The 24,553-nt window shown below is 25.4% G+C and overlaps 1 protein-coding gene across 2 annotated transcripts; it reads right to left on the reverse strand.

Moving 5' to 3' along the window:
* Window positions 1-597: 597 nt before the first annotated feature.
* On the reverse strand, window positions 598-23,974 carry LOC145840353 (UTP--glucose-1-phosphate uridylyltransferase-like). Of its 2 annotated transcripts, XM_082947590.1 has the most exons (13): window positions 23,891-23,974; window positions 18,827-18,925; window positions 14,281-14,477; window positions 12,237-12,344; window positions 10,745-10,930; window positions 10,155-10,288; window positions 9,548-9,676; window positions 8,774-8,936; window positions 8,208-8,405; window positions 7,842-7,920; window positions 7,261-7,427; window positions 3,473-3,577; window positions 598-1,312 (listed from the first exon to the last, which is right to left on the reverse strand). In XM_082947590.1, exons 1-13 carry the CDS (start codon window positions 23,928-23,930, stop codon window positions 1,205-1,207), a joined length of 1,713 nt encoding a protein of 570 aa, XP_082803716.1. In that variant the 5' UTR covers window positions 23,931-23,974; the 3' UTR covers window positions 598-1,204. The 2 variants fall into 2 exon arrangements, with proteins under 2 accessions (XP_082803716.1, XP_082803717.1); XM_082947591.1 differs by lacking the exons at window positions 18,827-18,925; window positions 23,891-23,974 and adding an exon at window positions 16,376-16,490 and having other exon boundaries at window positions 601-1,312.
* Window positions 23,975-24,553: the final 579 nt, after the last annotated feature.

Genomic DNA, 24,553 nt, shown 5'->3' on the forward strand with positions numbered 1-24,553 from the left:
TTAAAAAAATTATTTGTACTGTTTTCTCAAACTATGAGCTAGTATAATTTATTTCTCTTATTAATGTAAACAATTTAATTTCGAGCATACTTGAGTTGAGTCAGTTTAGAATGAATTTTCATTTTAGTAAATTATTAGATACGGTTGTACTTTGTTGAAACCATTATGTAACAAAGCTTAACTTAAATAGATGTTAACGGCATTGTTTAATTAATTACCGAATAATTAATATAGAGGTATTAAAACTTCACAAAAGAAATAATTTTTTTGACTAATTATAGGTCATTAAAACAAAAAAATAAACTTATCAACTATAAATAATAACTATTTATAATTAAAATTATAGAAAAAATCAAAAAGTATAAGTGTGTATTGAATAGAAAGAAAGAACACAATAAAAAAGAGTATGATAAAAATATACAAAAAATTTGGCTTTCACATTTTTTTTACATGAAATAAATTGCTTCTCTGTATTGCCACATTTAAAAAATAAAATTATTAAAATATTATTTTGTCATTAAAATACTTTATAGGTGCAAAAATACTTTCAAGTATTTAATAGAAACGTATTTGTACATATTTGTAAAATTCTTTAGATAAAAGGACGTACTATTTAAATAAACTGCATGGAAAATTAGGCAAGTAAAAATTAAACAGCAATATATACATATGTTAAATTATTTACAAATAAAATGTTATATAATTACAATTTGACATACAAACATATCTATTAGATTATCCAAACTGAACTGTGGTATTTATACTAAAAGATGGTTTTGTTAAAACAAGGACAAAGCTACAACTCTTTAGTGTAAAATAATATTGAAAACAAATAGAACAATGTAGAAATATGTGATTTTAGAAAAAAACTTTACTGATTAAGAATTTTTTGATAAAGTGAATATTAAAACTTTTATTTTTAGGTTGAAATAAACAAACAAATAAAAATAATTATATTTCTTTAGAAATCTACATCAGCAATAAATAATTCAAACGTAGTAAAACAATAGAAACATACAAATTCTTTTTTAAGAAAAAAAAAACCTTTGAATCAAAGACACAAGGAATATTTAAATAAAAATACTTAAGAAAAGTATATTTTTTTCTAAGTTGGTGTTTTCACAAACGAAAACACTTAACATTTATATTTAAATTTTACTTTCTAATTTAGCACATTCTAATACTATATAAATATATATATTCATCAGTGATCGAGTATTCTGAGGTTTCCTGAAACAATTTTGTTTTCCAGGAATGCTCCTGACGGGATGTCAATCCTTTCTCCGTGGTTGGCGATCACAATGACTGTTCCCTGTTACGTAATAAATAGATGTTACGTCATAAACAGTTGCGACTTCACGTGAATTATTTTTATTTAGTTGTGGATTGGAATAAGCTAGTACTTGTTTGAATACAATGTTTATCATGTAAGAGTAAAAAAAAACAAATAGTATTATGTTTGCAGGAACATATTTGGAATTGTAAGAACTCCTGTTGTTAAAAGTAAAACTTTTGAATCAAAAAATTTCATTTATTGATTTGATCAAATAAGGGTTAACCGTAATAAACCTTATTTCAGGATTTCTTATCTTATATGAGTTTGTAGTGCTTTAATATGTTTGATTAAATATCTTAATTTAAGTGGGTAGTAAGATGTAACATAAAATGTGATACTCATAGAATAATCACACCTTTATATAATTGTTATAGACTTTGTTAAACATTTGTGGATGAGGTAGACCTATAAAAATCACTTTCTAAGTGCTTTAAATTAATTAACAAAATATATATCCATATTTGTGGCAAATCAAAACACCATTTGTTATTCTTATTTAATGACTTTTGTTTTCTTTTTGAAACCACTTACAAGAAATAAATAGCTTAAGGACAGAACAGTGTATATATTTCCAATTCAAAACCACTGTGGATTATAAACGTGATCAATAACACTGAACAAACAAACTTTTACTTAAGAACTTGTACTGAAAACAGACACAGGCTTATACTACAATCTGTTTTCAGATACCTTGTGGTATCTCGCCTGATGTTCTCAACCAATTAAAACGCTTTACTCAAGTCACGTGATCAAACCTACTAATAAGGCGTTTTTACCCGCAGGTATTTGACACCACGTTAGTACTGTTTGGAGTGTAAATATCACTGTTTATCTGAAAGTTAAAAATTCTAGTACTGGTTATGTAATGCAAAGTTTTATTGAAATGGAACATCGAAATACTGATGGTACAAAGAGGGGTTTGATTACTATTTAAAAAAAATTAGGTACAATGTTAATGCAACTTATCACTCTTATAAGCCATTAGTATGTCTATACTTAAAAGGTTTTAGCGTTTAAGTAGATATTTTCTTTATCTCTAATTATATCAGAATAAAATTCAGTGTAATAAGTTTGTTTTTGTGCACCCAAACTAATTTAAAAGAAAAACATCTGTAAAATTGTAACGGTTTGACCGACAACAATCTAAATCGAAATTTGAAGATAACTGACAGTAAAAGTGTCTAAATCTTAATCCACTTAGCAGCATTTTACTTGAGCTGTAAAATTTTTAAAATGTAAGTAGCTCTACTTAAAAGCAAAACTTGCCCATGAAAAACACATTTTAACATTGAAACTGTAATTCAATCCTTCACAGCTAAAAAACACTGATGTAAATGAGTAGATACACTTGCAGCATAAGTAACCAAATTTTAATCTACTTATCAGCTATTCATTGCACTGGCAATTTCAATTCTGTAGTAGCAACAAAACTTAGTCATTAAAAAACAACCAGGCCCGTGTTGAAAGTTTTAAAAAAACATACTTAAGTATCGAAAATTTAATCCGTCAAAACTAGAAGCACTGATGTATTTGTGCAGACATACCTGCAGGCTGTATATAAGCAGTAAAACCAGTAACACTGTGTTTACACTCAATTTTCTGAGAACACTATTTCAGAAGGTATTTAATCTGAATTAAATCGTGATTAAGGTAATAAGTTATATGATTTTAACTGACTTAACCTCTAATTTTTATTATGAAACCGCAAGAAAATTAACATTTGCTTATCAGTCTGAGATATCAGAATAACATAAGTAACAAATTATTAACTGATTTAGTCTCTTATCTTTATTTTATACCCACGCAAAAATAAACATATAGTTATTGTCTGTTGAAATGACATTAGTTATTTAGTTACATACTGCAATTTATAAAAACTCTAATAAGAATTATAAACTAATTAGAGTTCAAATTTCAAGTTTGTAAAACTTAGGTTTCAAAGATTGTCAGGTAGCTCAATAAATATGTACAAAAAATATTTGAAAAGAGAAACTAAAGGTAAGCATAACTAAAATTAAAAAAAAAATGTCCAACTTCATAAGTTTTCGTTGCTGAAGTTTTTAATTTATAATATATTTTGTGATCTGACATTATTTTATTTTAGCTTTAATGTACAAGCTATTTTATACAACTAACCTTCAATACAACGTCTTTTCCGAAAGTAACATCACCACTAACAGTAAGATGGTCTAGTTCCAACATATCAGGGATATTGCTGAATCTTGATATAAACTTGTGGACCTTTAATAAATATCATATTTATTTTATAAAGTTGAAAAAGATATATATGCAAATTAAAAGTTTCAACATATCAGGAATATTACTGAATCTTGATATAAACTTGTGTACCTTCAAAATATATTATAGATCAAATTAATTGCAGATACTTAGTACTGTGGTAATAGTTTTATAATTTGAAGTTTTTAGATTTAAAAAGATGCATGCATTTTAAGGCCATAGGGGGGGGGGGGGTCAAAAATTTTTTTTTACTAAAATTAACATTGGCTTTTATATGAAAGCTTAAAGTACAAACTATAAGCCAGTTTTTATAGAATTCAAAAATATCATTTAACTTTTGAGATATTTAACTTTTTGTAGAAATTTTCTAATATAAACGTATGGACCGCAAATTTTTCGGGGTCAATTTTCTCGGAAATTTTAAAATTCACTAAAAACCTATCTCCTCCTTCATTTTTTGACCTAGAGACTTCAAATTTTCAGGAAATGTTCCTTTTAATATTTTGAAGAATCTGAATGTTGGAATTTTTGAAATTTTGAAAAATAAAAATTTTATCCACAAAAAACTAAAAAAAGCGTAGTTTTTTGACAATAGTTTTTTTTTTTACTCAAAATTAAAAAAAATTTTACAATAGATCTCTTAAAAGTTTAATGATACACATTCTGTAAAAATTTGAGAAAGATTACTCAAAAAATGAAGGAGGAGATAGATTATTAGTGAAATAGTCGTTTTTCGCATTTTTAGTTTTCGCCTTCCTTAAGGAACCTATTGAACGCCCTTTTTTTGATCGCTTATATCTCAAAAGTTACTTTGAGTTTTTTTAAGCGGTTAAAAGTGTCTGATAGCTCAGATTAAATTCTACAAAATAAGATCAAGTTGTAAAAAAAACAAAGTGGACCCCCCCCCCTCCCTATGGCCACTCTGTTGTGATACATGAAATCTAGTCGTTAAAATATTAAGTTGTTGTAAAAATAATTATACTACTAAGATATTTATGTCAATTGTAAGATAAATAACGCTTTATAATCTAAAACTTAACTAAACATCAATAATAGTCAATTTTTTTATGCTAAGATTAGATGTACGTCAAAAAAAATTCCTTAAAATTGTTGTCAGAATTACACTTATGTAAAGAGCCTGAAAGGTTTTTTGTTAAGTTTTATTACGTAATTTAAAATAGTTTTACTTACAAGATACATACCATACATATCTTGTTAACAAAATAAAAACAAACATAATGATGTCATAGTTACAAACAGTTAAACAATCACAGGAACTTTTAACATTTTTGTACAACTTATCCAATGAATCATCACACGATTTTTAATGTTTACACATTCATATTTATTTTTAAATGTTACTAAACTTACAGTGTTTATAAAATAATATAAAATAAAATAAAAGCACATTAGGAACTAAAAATATAAGTTGAAGCCTGTTTAAAATAAATCAACACATGTTATGGTAATGAGAATGCTATTGAACAATATAACACGATGCAATACAACCGGCTATATGCAATCAACCGTATATAACAAGATTATCATAAAGAAGATATTTATATGAGCTTATAAAGTTCAGTAAAAAGTTGAAAAGTTTTCAGATATACTAGTGTTTCATACTATTTTGCGTAGGTTGAGACCTTGTGCTTAATACAGACAATTTATGTGTAACTAAATATTAATAATAAAATGAAAATAACAACCAAAATAAGTAAACAAAACAAAAATAAAAGTATTTTTTAGTAAAATGTAATAAATACTACAACGTTTAAACAGTACTATGTTAAATATTGAGTAATACCATTTAAAATAAAAGACTAAATTCTTAATTCTAATGTTTTATAAAAAAACATAATTTACTCAAAGATCTATAAAGACTACTTATGATTTTAAGCTTTGTCAGCTTATTAGTATTTATTTTAATAATAGTGAAAAAAGACAAAAACTGATTATAAAGTTAGACAAAAGTTATAAAGTAAAAAAACATATCATTTTATTAAAAATATTTCGAAATATTTATCAACTTAACTACAACAACTAGTAAACTATAAGTTTGAAAACTTAGGATAAAAATCACATTATGAAAAAAATAAGTCATTATTGAACGCTATAAGAATTTAAATTGTGAATTTATTGATTCATTATTTTAATGACCTTATTTTACTTTTTTAATTGGTTTTACTACCACTTACTTTACAAACAAAGCTTTGCTACAGAATTGTATCATGTAATTTTGTAAAACAAAAGTATTTTCAACTTATTTAATCAATTAAATTAAATGTTTTATTGGACTTTATTAAAATTAAGGGCATAAGGGGGGTCCAATTTTTTTTTTTACTAAAAATAACATAGGATCTTATATGAAAGCATGAAGTACAAACTAGTTTTTATAGAATTAAAAAATCTTATTTAACTTTTTAGATATTGTAATTTTTATAAAAAGTTTCTGATACAAACGTATGGACCGCTAATTTTTCGGAGTAGATTTTCTCGGAAATATAAAAAATCACTAAACATCTATCTTCTCCTTCATTTTTTGAGCTAGAGACTTCAAACTTTCAGAAAATGTTCCTTTTATAGTCTAAAAGACTTTGAATGTTGAAATTAAAAAAAAATTCAAAAATAAAAACTTTAGATAAAAAAACAAAAAAAAAGTGTTTTTTTTTAATAAAAATTTTATTTTAAAAAATCTAAAAAATTCCTGCATTCAATCGTTTTTAAATTTAATAATACTCTTTCAGTGAAAATTTGAAGAAGATTGCTTAAAAAATGAAGGAGGTGATAGATTTTTAGTGAAATGGTTTTTTTTCGCGTTTTTAGTTTGCGCCTTCCATTAGGAATCTATTGAGGTCACTAACTTTGATCGCTCATATCTCAAAAACAGTTTGAATTTTTGAAGCGGTCAAAAATGTCTGTCAGCTCAGATAAAACTCTTCAAAATAAGATCAACTTGTAAAAACCAAGGTGGACCCCCTATGCCCTTAAAGCAATTATTTTATTTTAGCAAGCTTTTAAATTATCACATTCAGTACTTTTTACAAAACTAAATACAGTAATATTAAATTATGGGCAAATTTTATGGTTTTAAAATTGCACGTTCACATAACAAAGTCTATGTTTAAATTTAACTAAATTTAACTACGTTTTTCTAATTTAACTTTTACTATATATATTATCATAGCTTCTGAGAAATGAGAGCATTTTTTTTTACTTAATAAAGTTAAAATAAAAAATACTCTGAAAATAACTGCACCTATTTCTATAAAAACTAAATATACTTTCTATAATCTAGATTTATTTGCACATGGTTTTGTAAAATATAGTATAAAAATATACTTATTTCCATAGAACTTAAACAAACTGATATCTTAATATTTTAAAACCTATAATTTTTTTTTTACTAGTTTAAATTGAATTTTTTACTAGATTTTGTTTAGTTAATTTATAAAACATATTCATATACTGACAGATGCTTTCAAATAACAACCTTTAAACAAACGTTGCTGAAATGTTCATCACTTAATTTTACAAATGGAGTTGTAAATTTTTTTTAATAATATACTAACAATTAAATAAAAATGATACTATACTAACCTTGCTGAAATTAATTAACCCAAATTATTCAAGGGTATTGTAGGAAATGATAAAAATTATATAGTTAATTACAAAATAAATCTTCTAACCTTACTGAAGTGTTCATCACCAAGTTTGATCAACGGAGTCGTGGGAAATTGTCTCTTCTTGCTCATGACCATGGTTCCACTCTCTAGTTCGTACAAGTTACTCATTACAAGCAGCAAATCTGATGTCTTCTTCACAGGCAGGAACCTCGAACGTGGAACGTTGATACCTGAGATTTATACTTCATAAAAATTTACATTAAATTGATATTTGATTTGTTGTAACCTTGTATGGTGTATTTAAAGTTTTCCTGTTTTTTTGGTTGCTTTATAATGGTAATAACAAGGTTAATTTGTTGAAACTACAGTCAGCAGTCTACGTCATTTATAAAATAACAAACTACAAATTTTTACTTTTTATCTCATTATAGAGATATAGATGTAATTTAAATTAAAACTGGATTGTAGTTTTGCATGCAACTAATCAATAGCATTTGAGAAACTTTTAACTAATATGCAACTAACCAATAGCATTTGAGAAACTTTAAATTAATATGAAACTAACCAATAGCATTGGAGAAACTTTTAATTAATGTGAAACTAACCAATAGCATTGGAGAAACTTATAATATAATGAAACTAACCAATAGCATTGGAGAAACTTTTGATACCGGCACCACAGGCAGCTTCCAACTGAATTACATTTGTTCCGTTTGCTAGTCTCTGTTAGGTTATTTGTAATAACTAATTACTGTTTAGATAAAGATTGCAAAAATAGAATTCCTTGTAAATAACAATAGATTTTTAGTTAATCATTTGATTTATTAGCCACTTAGCTTTTATACTCCTTCAAGAAATACAAAAAAAAAAGTCTTAGAAGTTTAACATTAAATCTACAAGCTTAAAGTGTATATAGCTGGTAAATATTTTTAAAACAAATTAATAAAAAAAAAGCATTTATTTCAACTTATTTTCAAACAAATTGAATATCTTTTCAAACACAAACAAACCTTATTGTTGACAATGACCTCCATTTCGATTTGTTTCGACAACGTCAGTTCGTTCACAGATTTCAAGTTCATCCACAAGTTGTTGGTGTTGAATATTTTGAACTTGCTCACCGACTTGAACTCGTCTTTCTTCTCCGATGGCACTTGTGCGATCTCCAGCAACCTCAGTTTATCATCGTACTCAATCAAGGTTCCTCCCTACAGTTGGACCAATTAAAAAAGAGTATAAATTAGCTCAGTTTTTATATTTTAAAATGTCTGCTTTCGTTTTTGATAAATTTAAATGTTTTTTCAAAATTTGAAAAAGTAAGCGAATCCATTGATAAAGATTCTGAGTTTTGCAAAACTAAAATTTGTAAATAGAGCAGCCATTAGTGTTCATTATATTTTACATTATATTTAGAGTTAAAACAAGTAAACTAAAATTTATAACTTTTAATTAATAATTTGCTTTCTACAACAGTTTTTTGTGTAGTTAACTATGCAATAATACTCGAAACTTAATTTTATGTATTAGAAACCTTGAGTAAATGCATCTACTAGCATTACTATTAAATCTACCATACCTTAACATCGGCTCTGGTTTTATCGGTGACTTCCATGACGAAATCGCAGGGTTTGTTGGGATCTGGCGGGTTAACCAGCATGTTCAGAATGTTCAAATCAACGGTGGCTCCCATGTTGTCGATGTTCGACACAAACATGTACTCCTTGCCCTCCTTCAAGAATCTGTGATGTTAAATTAATCATGTTTATATAAGTAATGTTTTATGTGAATGTCAATAACAGTTATCAATGTTTGATACAAACATGTACCTTTTGCCTTCTGTTAAGAATCTGTGAGGGAATAAGCGGTTAGAATTTTGTATATAAATTGACTTCTTCATTAATATTACAGCTATTAATTTTTTGTATGTTATAAGTTTGGTTCCAAAATACCTCTTCAAGAATTTAACAAAAACAATAATTTTTAAAATTATCTAAATAATTATGAAAAAGTTTAAAAGATTGTCGTACTAGTGGGATAAATAAAAAAGTATGACAGCTAACAGTAAAATTAATCTTTTACATGAACATTTTAAATGAAAATTAGAAAAGATAATTTTTTTTGACTAATTAATTCTTGAACGGTGTTGGAAGTCCAAATAATACATGCTATAATCATAAGACAATCATCATTGAAGACATAAAATATATACTTATGATGAGAAGTTTAAAGTAGGTATAAATTTTGATTTAACACATCAGCGTGAAATTCAAAATAAAGCTAGAATCTACAAACACCTTTCAACTATCATACTACATCAAAAAGAAACACCATAAAACTCAACAAAACCAACTGTTCGACGAGTCCACTCTTGACAATGCATTCGTACACATCCCCGTGACCTGGTGGGTACCAACATTCCAAGGGGTCCTGCACATCCGTTGCTACTGGCAACAACGTCTCCTTGTTGATACGTGGGTATCTAGTTTGAGTATATATTAATAAAAATTTCAAAACAACTAGTTAATCCAGCTTATGCCCTTATTAGTTGGTGATAGTAATGATAAGAATAATTTTTAAAGAAATATTTAAAAAATGCATTCTAATTAATGCATTGTTTAAGAAAAAAAAAACTCTTATGAAGTTCAATTTTTATGGTTGTTTAGAATAAAATACTTTATGGAAATATTGGAAAAATTAAATATTCAAACTGATTTAAAACAAAATTATACTCCTTTTTACACAGTATAATTTAAAATGAAATAAACTTTAACTTATATGAAAAAAATTAACAAGAAGTATCAATAATATAAATTTATTGATTTAAAACAACTCTTGTTTAATACAGTAATTTTCCGCTATTTCAAATTTCAAAATTATTAGTTATATATAAAATAATGCAAATGAATTGATAACAAACTCCGAATATATAGCAATACAAACATATGTAAACAACAAACCTGTTCTGATTGAATGTGTGGATGTCAAGTTGACAGGATGAATATTTTCTCAATATGAGGTTTGTATCGGTATCTGTGTTGAATGAATTCATCAAGACCAGTGGAACGTTCACATCGTACTTCTTGTTCAGACTCTGTGAAAAATAGTTGTTAAACTATTTTACAGCTAAAATAAAGCAACAATTTAGCTTTTTAAAGCTTTATATAATATTAGCTTTAAAAAATGCATATTACAGTTAGTAATTTTTTTCTATGTTATAAACTTGGTTCTAAAAAAATAGGGGGATTTAAACAATTGGTGAAACAATTTTGGCTAGAAATCTGTAGCTTTTCCAAAAAGTTTTTAAATCTAAAATAAAAAAGTAATCTATTGAAAAAAAGTGCATTCAAACGAAAGTTAATACTATTACAATTATGCTAACAAACCCTTTAAAAGTTATTATTTAAAAGAGGAATAATTTAAGTAAACTTGTAAGTGACAATTGTAACATTATAGCTTAGTTACTAATTCTTAAAAAAAAAATCAAATCAAAAAGTATGAAATATCAAAACAATATTGTACATCAAATTAAAATAACAATCACTCATACTTCGATTTGTTGCACGGTGAGGTCGAGGAAAGTGAGTCCCGATCTGACGGAAATGAGCGACTTGGGACCGACGCAACCCATGGAGGTACCAAGACCACCGTTCAGTTTGACCACCACCAACTTGTTGAGTAGTTGTTTCTCGCTACACATGAACTCGCACGCTGCTACATCGCTGTATGACTTGATCTGTGAGTTTAGTTTGGTTTTTATTACAAACATATGCCCCAAGCCAATGTAGGTACTTAGTTTTTAAATATCACAAAAAAAGTTTTTTTTGTAGGATTTTTGAGTTTTCACTAGAATTTAAAAGTCCGTGATAATGATAGTATCTAAGATTTGATCTGTAATATAAACTTTTATGAAGTTTCATTAAAAAAAAACTGTCTGAAATATATGCCATGTGCCAAAAGGATAAACACAGTTTAGGAAAAATAAGCGCATCACTTGGCAGAAGGCTTTAAAAAGTATGTAGCACTTTGATCTTAAAAATTTTACTTAAGATTGAATTTAAATAGCAGCATACTTTTATATAAAATGTGTTTTAGTTTTCCTCTAGTGGACGCACTTCCTTTTTATTCTATTTTAATCTAAGAAAAAAAATGGTAGAAAGTTTTATTTTATTTATTGTTAGTGTGTTATTTGATGTGAAAAAGTGTTCAGAATTTTTTATCAATCTTGCATTAAAAATTATTTAAATATGTCAAACGTGCACTTATGTTTAGATTTTTTTAAAATTACAAAAACAAGTGCTCCCATTAGCAAAAGACATTATCTTAATATTGAGGCAGCTGTTTAAAGTGAATCTTATGCTGGCCAGTTTAAGACTCATTTTATTTGCAAATTCTTTTAATATATACAAAATAGTGAGTAAAAAAATTGTATTATAAAATTGTGTGTCAGTTATCTTTTTTTTATAAAGCTTAGGTCACATATATTCGAAAAAGTCAAAATTTTATATTTTCAAAATTTCAGTTTACTTTAGAGTTTTATAGCATTATATAAGTATTCTTGAATATTATTTATCAATGTTTCAACCACTTATAGTAAAACACCTACTCTAGGTTACTAAAAAAATAACCCAATAAAGACAAATAAATAATTTAAGTTTGTTTATAAAGTACTGAAAAATTTAGTATTTAAAGTATCTAAAATATTTAGAACTGACAAATATATACAACAATTTAAAAAAGAATTATAGTACACAAAGTCTTCAAACCAACAGCAAATATTTTAAATAAAATAACTTCAACTTTGTATTTGTAACATTAGAGGTTCATAAAAATCATTTAGAACAAGTGAGCGTAACTATTTAAGTTTACTAACCATTATTTTCATACAATTCAAATGTTTACATAACTTAAAATGTAAATGCTTTTTAAAATAATTTAATCCTTACAGATATTCTTAAGAAAACAAAAGATCTTTTAACAAATAAGTAAGTGTTTTCATTTAACTTAAAAATGTCAAATTAAGAACAAATCAAAAAACAAACAGATCCCTGTGGTGGGGGCTTGATTTTGTCCCACACAATTGAAGGCCCGCTCTTCAACAGAAACCTCTTGAATATCGCCTCAAAATTCTCAAAATCCTTCTTTGTTACCTGTTAAAAGTGGGGTGGAAACATTAAATAAAAGATTTAAAAAGTATATTTGATATACATTAGCAAGGAACATACTGCTAATACCATAGATAAAAAACATAAACTTCGTGAAAGTAGTGCTTCATTTTATATTAGACAACAGATAACATTTTTACTTTCAATGATGAAAGACTACAATATTTAAGCAGTAAAATAGAGTAAGACCTCACTAATGGTCTTAACAGAGTTAAACGTATTTATATATAATACCATGAAGATAAATAAAGTGAGTCTTTTTAAAATTATGGTATTTCGATAAATACTTTAGGTACATACACAGGGTTGCCCAAGGCTTTTTGAAAGTTTTTTTGAGGTTTTCAGAATTTCTTCCAGTTTTTTTAAGAAGTAGTTTGGTCCTTATTTAGTATACTCATAAATTTAAGATAAATACACTGTTTTAACTAGTATAATAACATTGTTAAGGTACTGAAGAGTTTAAAAATTACAAGTATGTTTAACACAAACAAAAAAACTTATCATGACATAACTAATACATTATGAAAGTTTTATAGTTTTTGATGACTTTAAAATATTAAAACAATAAAATCAAAAAATATACTAGCTTATATGGCCACTGGTTTTTTAGTTTTTTTTTTTCTAGACTTGAAAAAGTACAAGTTTTCTAGTAATTTTTAGTTGAACTTAAACTTGAGGTAAAATGTTGTTATTAATAATATTAAATTATTGAAAAGGTACATTAATATCAAATTTGTTTAAAAATAAATAAAACTCAAAACAATGTATAATTATTTTATAGTGTAAATTAGTATTTTTTATCTTATTTAAGTTTAATAAGTTATATAAACATGTGAATGTAGTATAACAAAGTTTGAATAATAATTTAAGTAAAAACTAGTGTTTAAAATATGAAGTTTAAAATTACTTAACTTGTATACAAATCCCCCAAAAAAAATTATTACACATTATCTTTTATACAAACTTTCAATACTAAATTATTTTATAGAAACATAAAAACAAAAACAAACAGTAGTAATTTCCATGTCAGAATCTGTTGTATAAACCTGACTAAGTATTTCAATCAAACTAACAAAAAATAACTAATGTAATCTTAACACATAAAACAAAACTTGTCGTTTTATGAATTTGAAAAACTCATCAAAGTTATTATGCATTAATAATGTGTGGGATGAACAAAAACTGCTCTAGTGTAACAACAAATGTTCTTCAAAAAGTGTATAACCAGGTCCACCTAGTTGTGTAAAGTTTTCATTTATCTTAATTTGTGGATTTTTCTCTTATTTTACAGAAATTTTTCACTGCTTAACAAAGTTCAAAATAGTTTTTGAAACACAAAAAGTTAAAGTTGTTCAGTTTAATAGGTTTTTTTTTATGGAAGGTAAAAACAAACTTAACTATTATTAAAATTCTAAAGGTTTATATTTTTAGTGTTGAAATTTTATACTAATTTTCTTGAATTTTTAAAGTATTGATATATTAATCTTTTTACTAGAACAATGTTATTTAATTTTGGAAAAGCATAGAAAATATTTAAAATTATTTTTTTTAATCTAAAACATTTTGTTATTTTACAATTTTATTTTATGGAATACTTAGAATAAAAAATATAATTTGAAACCTCTAGTTCAAAAAAAGCAGCAAATATATTTTTAGAAAAGTTTAAAACTTTTAAGAAAATTCACAATAAAAAAGTTGTCCAACCTTTAGAAAACATTTTTTGTGCAACAATTTTTACAGTTTAAAAACTTTCATTTTACATTAAATTTTCTAATAGCTGACTTATAGTTTAAAAACTTGATATAAAAACTAATTAACTTTTAAAATTAATGCCTTAAACATTATGGTCTCAAAGTTTTCAAAAACTATATAAAACAGTATGCAAAATTTAACATAAATATAAAAAAATATCTAAATTAACCTCTCTATCATCTTTTTCAGCTGTGTTCACCAATTTTTCCAATTCATGGTGCAGGGCAGACCTGGCATCATTTTTCATCAACTGCTGAAACTCCATTATGCTTTGTGACCTTGAAACTGCTGCTGGTGATTTGGGTTGCTCAGTGAACAAAATGTCCCAATCTACGTAGTTGTTGGTTGAAGCTTTTCTGGTTGGACCTAAGGATTAAAAAGTTTTTTTTTGAATAAATTCAAACTGGATTGATTTGGTTTGCTTTTGTGCTTGTTAAATTTGTAAACACAAGCAATTGTATGCGTGTTAACACTTGAGGCGTAAAGAGCATTGACATTTTGCTTTGACATTACAATTTCGCCCTAACAGTTAACTTTAATTTAGCACTTTAGCAGCGTTGCTTAAAATTGCTAAGTGTGATTTTGGTATAGAAAAAACTTGTATAAACTGAAGCTTTAAGCAATTATCTTCTTTACTTTTTTAAACTTAAAAGTCTTATTTTTAATAACTTTGTTAAAGTTTATTGTACAAAACGCATTAAAAAAAAAGGTTTAACTGTTTGACCAATTACCTGATTTATTGTATAAAAAGTGGCTGGTGTAAAAAAAGTGTTTAAAAGCTTAAGTTAAAGTCTATTTTTTTTTTAATTTAAGCGATGCTCAAGCTTTTAAATACCATAAAGAGTGTTCTAAGTAAAACTTGTCTAAAAATTTCAAAATACGATATGTAATACGATACCAATAAAACATAATCGTTCGCATAGGAAAATAGAGACACTATTTTCAAAGTTGTTATGTCTAACAAAAAGTTTCATTGATGGTTTAATGCATTATTTGTTGCTAAACAAACAGGCGCCTTAAATTTACACGTGTTAAAAAACGTTGTGCAGTTGCATGCATTTGTTTCTCATAAATAAATACTTTCTGCAGTAATTTTCGTAAAATTAATTTCAAACTTTATCTACTTTGACATGTTCAAATATTTTTGATGGTTATGTGAAAGAGAATTTAAATTTTGTGTTTGAAAACCAAGTAGCTTTCAAAATTATATCATACATATTAATATATTTCTTTTAAATATCAAATACTTTAAGCTATTAATATATTAATAATAATATATATAATATAGATAATTATAGGAAATATATCTGCCTACAAAACAACTCGCCCAGTTTAAGCCATAAAAGTATAAAACTTATTCATACCTTTTAAGTACTTTAACATGTTTAATTAAATTATTTTACTCACTTAATGACTTATTAATTGCAAAGTTTAAAAAGAAAAACAATACATATTTTTTATAACCTTTTTTAATGTCTTTTTAATTTATAACAACAAATAATTTTCAAGTTGTTTACTACAAAAAAACAAAAAAGAGTGATTAGAAACACCAAATATTTTTTAAATACTTTTTTTTTATAAAAAAGTAGAATTATAATTAAAAAGTTTCAAGTTTGTGGTTTAACTTTATCTCTTGGAAGTAATTTTCAATATTTATAGACGTAATAGAGGGCTATTTTAGTTAAGACTAATTTGAATTTGAAATTAAACTTAAAACATTTTAATATATCATAATTCAGAACTAAACAAACATTATTTAAATGACACAAAAAGAAATACAAATTAATTAAATTCAACAACTAAAAATTATAACGAAAACAGCCTTACCAACTTTATATTTCTTAATAACACAACAAAGCTTATAATGAACAAACGATAAGATATAACTCAAACAACAGCAAATTCACAAAAAGCTAGCAATTTTCACTATATTCGCTCACAGAAGATACCTTGCGCGTATTTATATGCCCTTGGGCGAAACTGCGCGAACCGCTGATTCGCTGTAACTCAATACGCTAAAAATTGTCGCGACTTGTCTGCATTATGCTACATGTCTGCACGAACCTAATGTACTCAAAGCTTTTGTAAATTAAGTGAAAGTCGCTTTAACTTTCAGTAAAAGTAAAATGAACTCATATTCATATAAGTATTTGCACAAAAAAATATTTGCTGTTGCAGTTTTTATCGATAGTTTTAAAAAACGTACGACGAATAAATTAAATTGAATACAAACTTAAAGATTTTTTTTTCAAAACAAAACTAACTCATATTGAAGTTTTCTTATCAGTTTTCCTCTCAGTTTACAAACGAAACGAACGAAATCTCTCGGCAGTATACCGCTGACTTCGACAATTAAAAAATCACTGCTGGCTGCGCAACTTATATATACTTGAATACGGTTGTAACAACACGTCGCTCCCATATAGCGTGCTAGCCGGAGGCGAATGAAATACGAAGCTCGAATGTCAGGCCGGCCTTTGTTCTTTCAGAACTTTTTCGGTGCTCGTATATTTTTTTAAAATCTTCGGTAAGTTAAATTTTCGGAGCTCAAGAATTTTTTCTGTCTCAAAATTGAGGCTAGGTTTTGAGACGCTTTGTGAAATTTTATGTATTTTGTTCAAATCGGTGTTATCGAAAGTTTGATAAGCTTGAAAGACGTAGTTTAAGCTTTTGCATGAATAAATATGTGTTAATTTAAAATGGATATGTTTTATAGCGTGTTGGTCTCACGATTAAAAAAGTACTAACAATTTGATAGGAACAATAAGTAAACTATGAATTTTAGGGTATAATTTTTAGTTCTAACTTTAAACTTGAAGTTTCCCTAACTTTTATTGTAAATGTCTTTTTTCTGAAAACTTTAAAAAAGTTTTTTTGATTAATAATTTTTTCAGTAATAAACATGAAGTAGTGGGTAAAAGTTTGTAATGTTAAGGTGTGTCACTTTAAAACCAACAAAGTGTTTTGAAAACAACTATAATCAATTGTTTTCAGATTTATCAACGTCTTTTTATGTAACCGTTTATATTTTTCGGTTTTGGTGTAAAAGCATATTCAATAACATACAAAAATCAAGATTTATTATTTATACTATTATGACATAAACATTTTAATTAGATTTTTAACAAGCATTTTTGCAGTAAAGTTCTGAATACGTTTTACCTTAAACCAATTAAAATAACTGTTCATTGAGATATACTACAAGAAAAGCATACACAAACTTTCGCTTGACTATTGTCAATAGTAGTTATTTTGTATAATTTAAGAATGTATAACTTTAAGTTAAATAATAAAACACACTTAAACCCTTGCTAATTGAAAATTTTTTTATCTTTAGCTTATTTTTAAGTATTTATTGTAATAAAGTTCATTTACCTTGTAGTATTGTATAAAAAAAGTTTAAGATTAAAATAATAATTTATGTCACTTAAATATTTGTAAAACAAAGCAAGTAATTAAAAATGCCTTTTTTATTACATGTTTTCAAAGTAAACTATTTTGTTTCAAGATAAACTGCACATAATCGTATTAACAAGTTGATAAATCTTGTCTCGAATTTGTTGCATCAAGTTTCTGTACGCGTGTGCAAAATTATTTCCGCAGGAATTTATTTGATGAAAATAATTGGTAACACAATATCGTTGCAAAAAATTAATTTCAGCTTATACAAGCGCGCTGCGTATTTGAACGATAAAAATACAAACACATGCTTGTTTTTAAAATAAGTTTCGTAAGAAAAGCAACTGTATAGAGTAGAGTATACATTATTAGCTTTAGAATATTATATTGTATGAGTTGTTTGAGCTTTTTGCAAAAAAATAAGCCTAAAACCGTCTAAAAATGTTTAAAACATAATATTAGTATCAAATAATCTATATAAAGGTTTTGTGTTACATTAAGTTATAATCATATGAAACATCTTAATACGTTAGTTAATGTATACTGAATGTTTTATCAATAAGTATAATCAGCTTATTTTACCAAAAACAAATTAAAAGTATTGAAAACGCTTAAGGCTTTACAGTTGTTATAGAAATGAAGTATTTTACAAAGTTCATGGAAAAAGTAAATATTTAACACCACTTAGAAAAACATATATACTAGTCATTTGTTTTTATAACAACCAACATGGATTAAATTAATTTGATTAACAAGGATTAAGACCTGAACTTCAGGAAAATCAGTTAATAATTTAATACTTATAAAAATAACTACTTTTGTGGTTAACGGTTTTGAAAAGTCACTTTTTTGAACTTGACTTTAACTGGTTAATTGATTGAAATTGTTTACATAGGAATTACCAGTTAAAAAAAATAACGAAGTTTTTCTTTTCAATTATGCTTTTAATTCTTTAAATTTACTTACAAAGCATATATTTAAAAAGTTTTAATAATAAAAAGTATTTTAAATTTCCAAAACTTTAAAGATAAAAAAAAAACAACTAAACTTGCTGTATAAAAACGTGAGAGAATAAAGATTAAAATCAACTATTATATACGAACCGCTTACTTTTTTCTGTATCATGTCAGTCATTAGCTAAATTTGCTTTATATTTTTTATTTCCTTACATTACCTAATAAAAATTTGACGTAAAATAAATTTCTGTCATAAAACCAAAAGAGCGGTGGTCTTCAAACTAAAAACTATTCTACTTAAGTACTCAATTAACAAACTTGATATAATTTTAATTTTACCAAATAATAAGTTCAACTAACTGTTTTCACCAGACGAAGAACTTTTTCCGCTTGCTATTATTTGTTCAAACTTTGCTTCCTTGTTGACTTGTGTTTGATTTGTGCTGTTTTGCGATGCTTCTGTGTAGTCAAGACCCATTATAGTTATAAAAGTATTTTTATTTAAGAATAAAAATAAGCTACATAAAAAAAAGTATAAATTTACAAAAAAAAAACTACTATTTCACAAAATCACCTACAAAATAAACTGAAAAGCTAAAAAAAAAACAAGCAAGCAACTTTTTTGGTTCCAAATATCTTTTTTTAAAAATCAACAGAATTACAGCAAAATAATTTACACAACACTGCACTCAAACATAAACTGAAAATAATATTTCAAATCTCCACCCTACAAACCGACCCGCCTATCTCAACAATCTACACTGTAAATATTTACATTACAGACTTGCGCATTAAATTGATGTAAAACTTTGATTTTTTCTTGCAAATTTACGTGCGCGTTTAACTTCAAAACAGTTTCACTGCCTAGTTTACAATCTGCTCTTAAATGAGTTACATTTAAACTATAACTATTCTTTATTTGTACAAGCAAATTTTAAGTGTATTGTGCAAATAATTTAGTCATTATGGTTGTGGATTATTTGACAAAGGATACAATATTACAGTAAATCTCATTTACAATGAAACTACTTATTAAGTGACTTATTGTTAATAGTTTTTGTGATAAAAAATATTTAAGGTAAAGTTTATTTTTATTTTTATAGCCAACTAAAATTCATAAAAATGTTTTTTACTTTTTAAATATATTCAAAAATTTGTTTTATAGTAAATTTGATTGTTGAAAAAACAATTAGAGGTCTAAACTTTGTAAAAGAAAGAACAAAAATACTTTATCCACTTCTTTTCCATGATTTTCCATTATAAATTTTAGAATTCTTTAGGTTATTTTAAGCACTGAAGAGCTCTTTAAGCAAAACTTAGTTTGCAAAACTAAATATTGAAAAAAGTATATTTATATCGTGCGTCATAATGAAATTTTAAAAGTTTAATTAGCATACTCGGCTAGTTTAATGCAAATTAATACAATTATATTTTTCAATTTATAATTTATTATTTTAGAGAGAAACAATTACAGTGTTTCACCGCAAAGCGGATTTTTAAGTTGTAAATCTATATAAAAATAATAATGGTAAATATGATAAATAAATAAAAATTTTCTGTGCATTAAGTTTTTTGTTGAGAAAAAAAAACACTTTAGAAAAATATAAGTGCTAAAAAACTTTAAAAAAAAATCAAAATGATCTCTTTAAAATCTCCCCTGCAGATAGATTACTTTGTTCAATTTTGTTTCAATCTCAATAGTTAAATTATATTTTTCTACAAAACTGTAAACTGTATGCTTTTTCACATAAACAAAGTTATGCTAACAAATGTTTTGTAAACCAAGTTGTAAATGACAAAGAAGTTCGAAGTTAAAATCTGCTTATTCGTGTTCATAAGAATTAAAAAAATAAAATGAAACAATGTCTTTTTCTAATATATCTTTGAAAATTAGAAATTTATTTGTTCCTTTACTAATAAGTAAAAACTACAACAAGCTTATTTTTGGTGCACTTAATGCAAAACAACCTTATTTGCTGAGTTATAGTTAACTTATAAAAATATTAACAAACACAAAGCAACAAAAACAACCACTTGCAAAATTGAAACTGAAACCTTTCTAAAAGTTCGGACTCATAAAACCTTCAGCAAGCCAACCGAATGATTTATAGTTTCACCGAATTTGTTTTTACAACAATGTGATATTTACATTATAGGCGGCGAAATTATTGTAAATCTTAAAATCCCCCACCTATTTTCTATGTAAACGTAAAGTTTAATGTATGTTATGCTATTCAATTTTACGCATTCAATTTTATTTGACGCATTTGATAGAAATTTTGCGTATACATTTTGGATAATAAAAAATTGCTTGCGTTGTAAAAAAAGACTTAAAATATTTTTAACTGATTAATTATTTAAAAGGCAAACTTAATTATAAGTTAATTTTGTTGTTTAACAAAAGCAAGTGAGTTGTGTTATTCAAAACAGTTTAGTTAAAGTTATACTATACTATTTAACAGTAAAACATATACAACTAAAGTAAAATTTAACTGAAATAAAATACATAATCTGTGCTTACAAGTCTAGATGAATAAATCAAGGTATACAAGTGAGATAGTTACCTTTATAAATTGGATTATCGAGTAGCACAATTGAGCTAATGCTTAGCAAACTTTAAAAACTTGCTATAGCACATATCTGCTATAAGCTAAAAAAATCAAAAACAATGATTGGAGTTTATAGAAACTATTAACCAAAAAAAATATTTTTGTTTTTGCACAAGTTTTTATTTTATAAACGAACTTCTTCTAAAATATGAGAAGTACATTATTTTACTAAAAATAAAAAAAAATTATAAAATTGTAGGTAGAATAATTTAGTATACTTTGTTTTAAAAATAAAACCAATTGAAAAAACTAATGATTAAAGATCTTTTTCTATAAATAAAAGTATTAAAAAAGTATTTAAAAACAATTCTTGAAAAGATCTATCAACTAGTTTATATAAATCAAAAATAAAATGTGCAAATAAAGGTATGTATGAACAATGCTCTTAATTTTTATCTTACTTAATAACAAAAGCACCACGCAAGTTAGTATTTGCTTAGCAGGTGTTCAAAACTTTTCAATAAAGACTTTTCAACTAAAAATTTAACTGGTTAAACTATTTAGTAAATAAGTTTTTGTTTGACAGTGCGTAGAGTTGATTTACGCACTAAAAATTCCGAAACCTTTTCTCAAAACTCTAGTTTCAAGCAAAACAAATACTTATATTTCTGCTTTTGTTATATATTTTGTTTATACTTTTTACCTAGGTAAATATTTGTAATTGTTTCTTTTTGGAGCTAAAGTACATTCGTAAAAAAAAATTGAGTGATCGTTATATCGGTCCAGTAGTTGAAATAGCTATGATAATAACAATAAATATTTTGAATTGTGTTTGTTTTGAAACAATTAGTCCTATGATATCAAAACAATTAAACAAAACAAACTTGAACAAAAGCAAATCCTAAGGTTATGCTTCTTTAGTATAAATTTTTTTTTTATTTACACTAAGCGTAAAATATCAAGAACTGAGTTTTGAAAGCTAAAATTAATTTTAGTATTTGTTTCTAATACTTCATACCTGTTTCAATATCTAGTGAAAAATAAAACATTAGGACCTAAAACTAAACTGAATTACAAACTATTAAAAAATAAAAATAAAAATAATTAACTAAACTAAATATATCTAAATTAAAAAAAATCAAAGTATGTAACTATTTCTTTAGCCAATTAAATAAGCATCCCACTAATTTTTGACTAGAAAATTATAAAAAAACTGAACACAAAAGATAAAAACTATACCGTAGCATGGGAAAAAAGAAAATAAGTTTTCCAAAACTTTGTAAACAAAAATTCCAACTTTCAATTACAAGGTAGTGAAGCCACATTTGTTTACGATAATACAAGTGTTTTTAAAAAAAACTTTTGTTTTTCCTAACACTGTAGTTATTGTTTACGTGAAATACTTCTACTTGAGCAATAAAACTTTACTATGAAACTTTAGTTTTTACCGCCACTATAATCATAAGGCTTTTTTATATCAAAACTAAAATCATCAGAGAAAAAAAATTGTGACAATTCGTGATAAAGAAAAATCGGTGTTTTTTAAATATTTTTGGTAATTTTCTTGCTTAAACTTTAAACTAAGAACCAAGTGTTGTTATAACAGGAGCAATAAAAAAAAAATCTGCGTTTTTCCTAACATTTTAAGTTTTGTTTTAAATTTAGTTTTATAAAAGTTAAACAAAAAATCATCGTTAAAATTATTGGTCATCATGCTTAGTTTTTAATTTTCAAATCAGTCAATGTGAGTTCAACTAAAAAAAAAAAAAAAAATACAAATTTCAACATTTTTTCTTTTATGGTTATATAAACTAGAAAAAGTTGCTTGTGGTACATTATTTCATGAAAAATATTTTATTGAAAACTTATTTTTACGTCTACAACGTAACTTAAAAAAGTATATTAAGTGACTTTTTACATCAATAACTTTGCTTCTTGCATAAGAATTAAACTTAATCTACTAGTTTATGTAGCTTCTAAAAATGTTGTTGTTTTTAATTTCTTAAAATCTGTAGAAGTAAATAAATAAAATAAGTATCTTTATATACGTTTTTAATATTTTAAAGTAAAAACAACATAATTGTTGCACAAGTGGTCTTTTTGACTTGTTTAATAAGTGAGTATTATAACAACTTGAAAAATTATTATTTTTGAATGTAGATGTTGTTATAATACAAATGTTTTACACTTTAGACTTTAGAGGAAGTAACACTATATTTGTTTTGACTTGTGTAGTTTCATAGTCCAAACTTGTACAACACTATGACTGGATACTCTTGATAGAAGCAAATAAAGTAGAGCTACCAATCCTCGAACATACGAAAAAATATAATATACACAAAAAAAGTTGATTTACTTTATTTACGTAACACCCTTTTATATTTTCTTAAATAAAGATGGAATAAAATATTCAAACAAAATACATAACAAAGACTTTACTCATAAAGCATAATATTTAAATTTTACAAGTAAAAACTTATTATAATGCTTTTGTTATATTTTTATAACCTATATTTGTGAACTTTTTCTCACTTTATATACATCTTATTTCAAGAAAAAACATAATGAGATTAAAATAGGTTATTTGAATATTTATAACTACAAAGTACGTTAAATGTTGTTAAGTGTTTCAAAAATAAGACTACTGTCTAGAAAAAAAAAAGTTGTACAAGATTTAAAAATACGAATAAGTTTAGAAAAATTAAAGTTAAATTTCATCACATCATATCTTTACATTTTAATTTTAGTAAATTGGGCTAATAGTGACCTCGAAACTAACAAGTACAGTAGGTTTTCATAAAATTTATACTTAAATAAAATGAATAAGTACTTGCATGCATAAATATAGTAAAGTTATCGATGAGTAACAACCAACCTTTTTCTGTGTAATAAAAACTTGTATCTGCTGTTGCCATGTAAAATTAACTTTTTTGCTGGTTTGGAAATTATTTGACGATAATAAATTGTTAAAATTATGTTTTAAGTCTAAAATTAAACTTCAGGTAAATATTCAGTTACTGGTAATATAGAAAAATACTAAATTTTTACTTCTAAGAAAACATCTAGTAGAATAACATATAAAAACTTAATGTTTATTTGTACTTTTACCTTTAAAAAACGTTTTAGTTCAATATGTATAAAAATGATTTCCTAAACATACCTTTATACAATTGTTCAATTTGTTTTATGAATAAACATTAAGCACCTAAAGTTTTATACAGTTTATATACTATTTATATTATTTCTATGTCTTTATTAGGTTTGAAACTGTTTAACTGTCTTGTTTTTACGCTTACTTTACACTTAATATAATGGTTTTGATCAAAATGATAACGCAAAAATAATTTTAATAACAAACTAAAATTTTATGCTAAACTATCAACGTATAGGCTTTAAATGTTTTAAAGGTCATATGCTATTTTAAAAATAGATAACAATAACTCAATTATATAAACAAAGCTAATTTTGAGTGTAAAATCTTGTTTGAGTTTATCAAAGTATCTTTAAAATAAAAAAGTCAATTGTTTGAATATTAATT

This window comes from Thalia democratica, chromosome 7, assembly GCF_965202585.1.
Source record: "Thalia democratica chromosome 7, ktThaDemo2.hap1.1, whole genome shotgun sequence".
Classification (NCBI taxonomy): domain Eukaryota; kingdom Metazoa; phylum Chordata; class Thaliacea; order Salpida; family Salpidae; genus Thalia; species Thalia democratica.

Coding starts and splice junctions, on each gene's coding strand:
- LOC145840353 (XM_082947590.1), bottom strand. CDS start 23,930: ATGGCAACAGCAGATACAAGTTTTTATTACACAGAAAAAG. Junction 12,345..14,280: donor CTGAAAAAGATGATAGAGAG/GTTAATTTAGAT, acceptor CACTTTTAACAG/GTAACAAAGAAGGATTTTGA. Junction 1,313..3,472: donor GAAAAGACGTTGTATTGAAG/GTTAGTTGTATA, acceptor ATTACGTAACAG/GGAACAGTCATTGTGATCGC.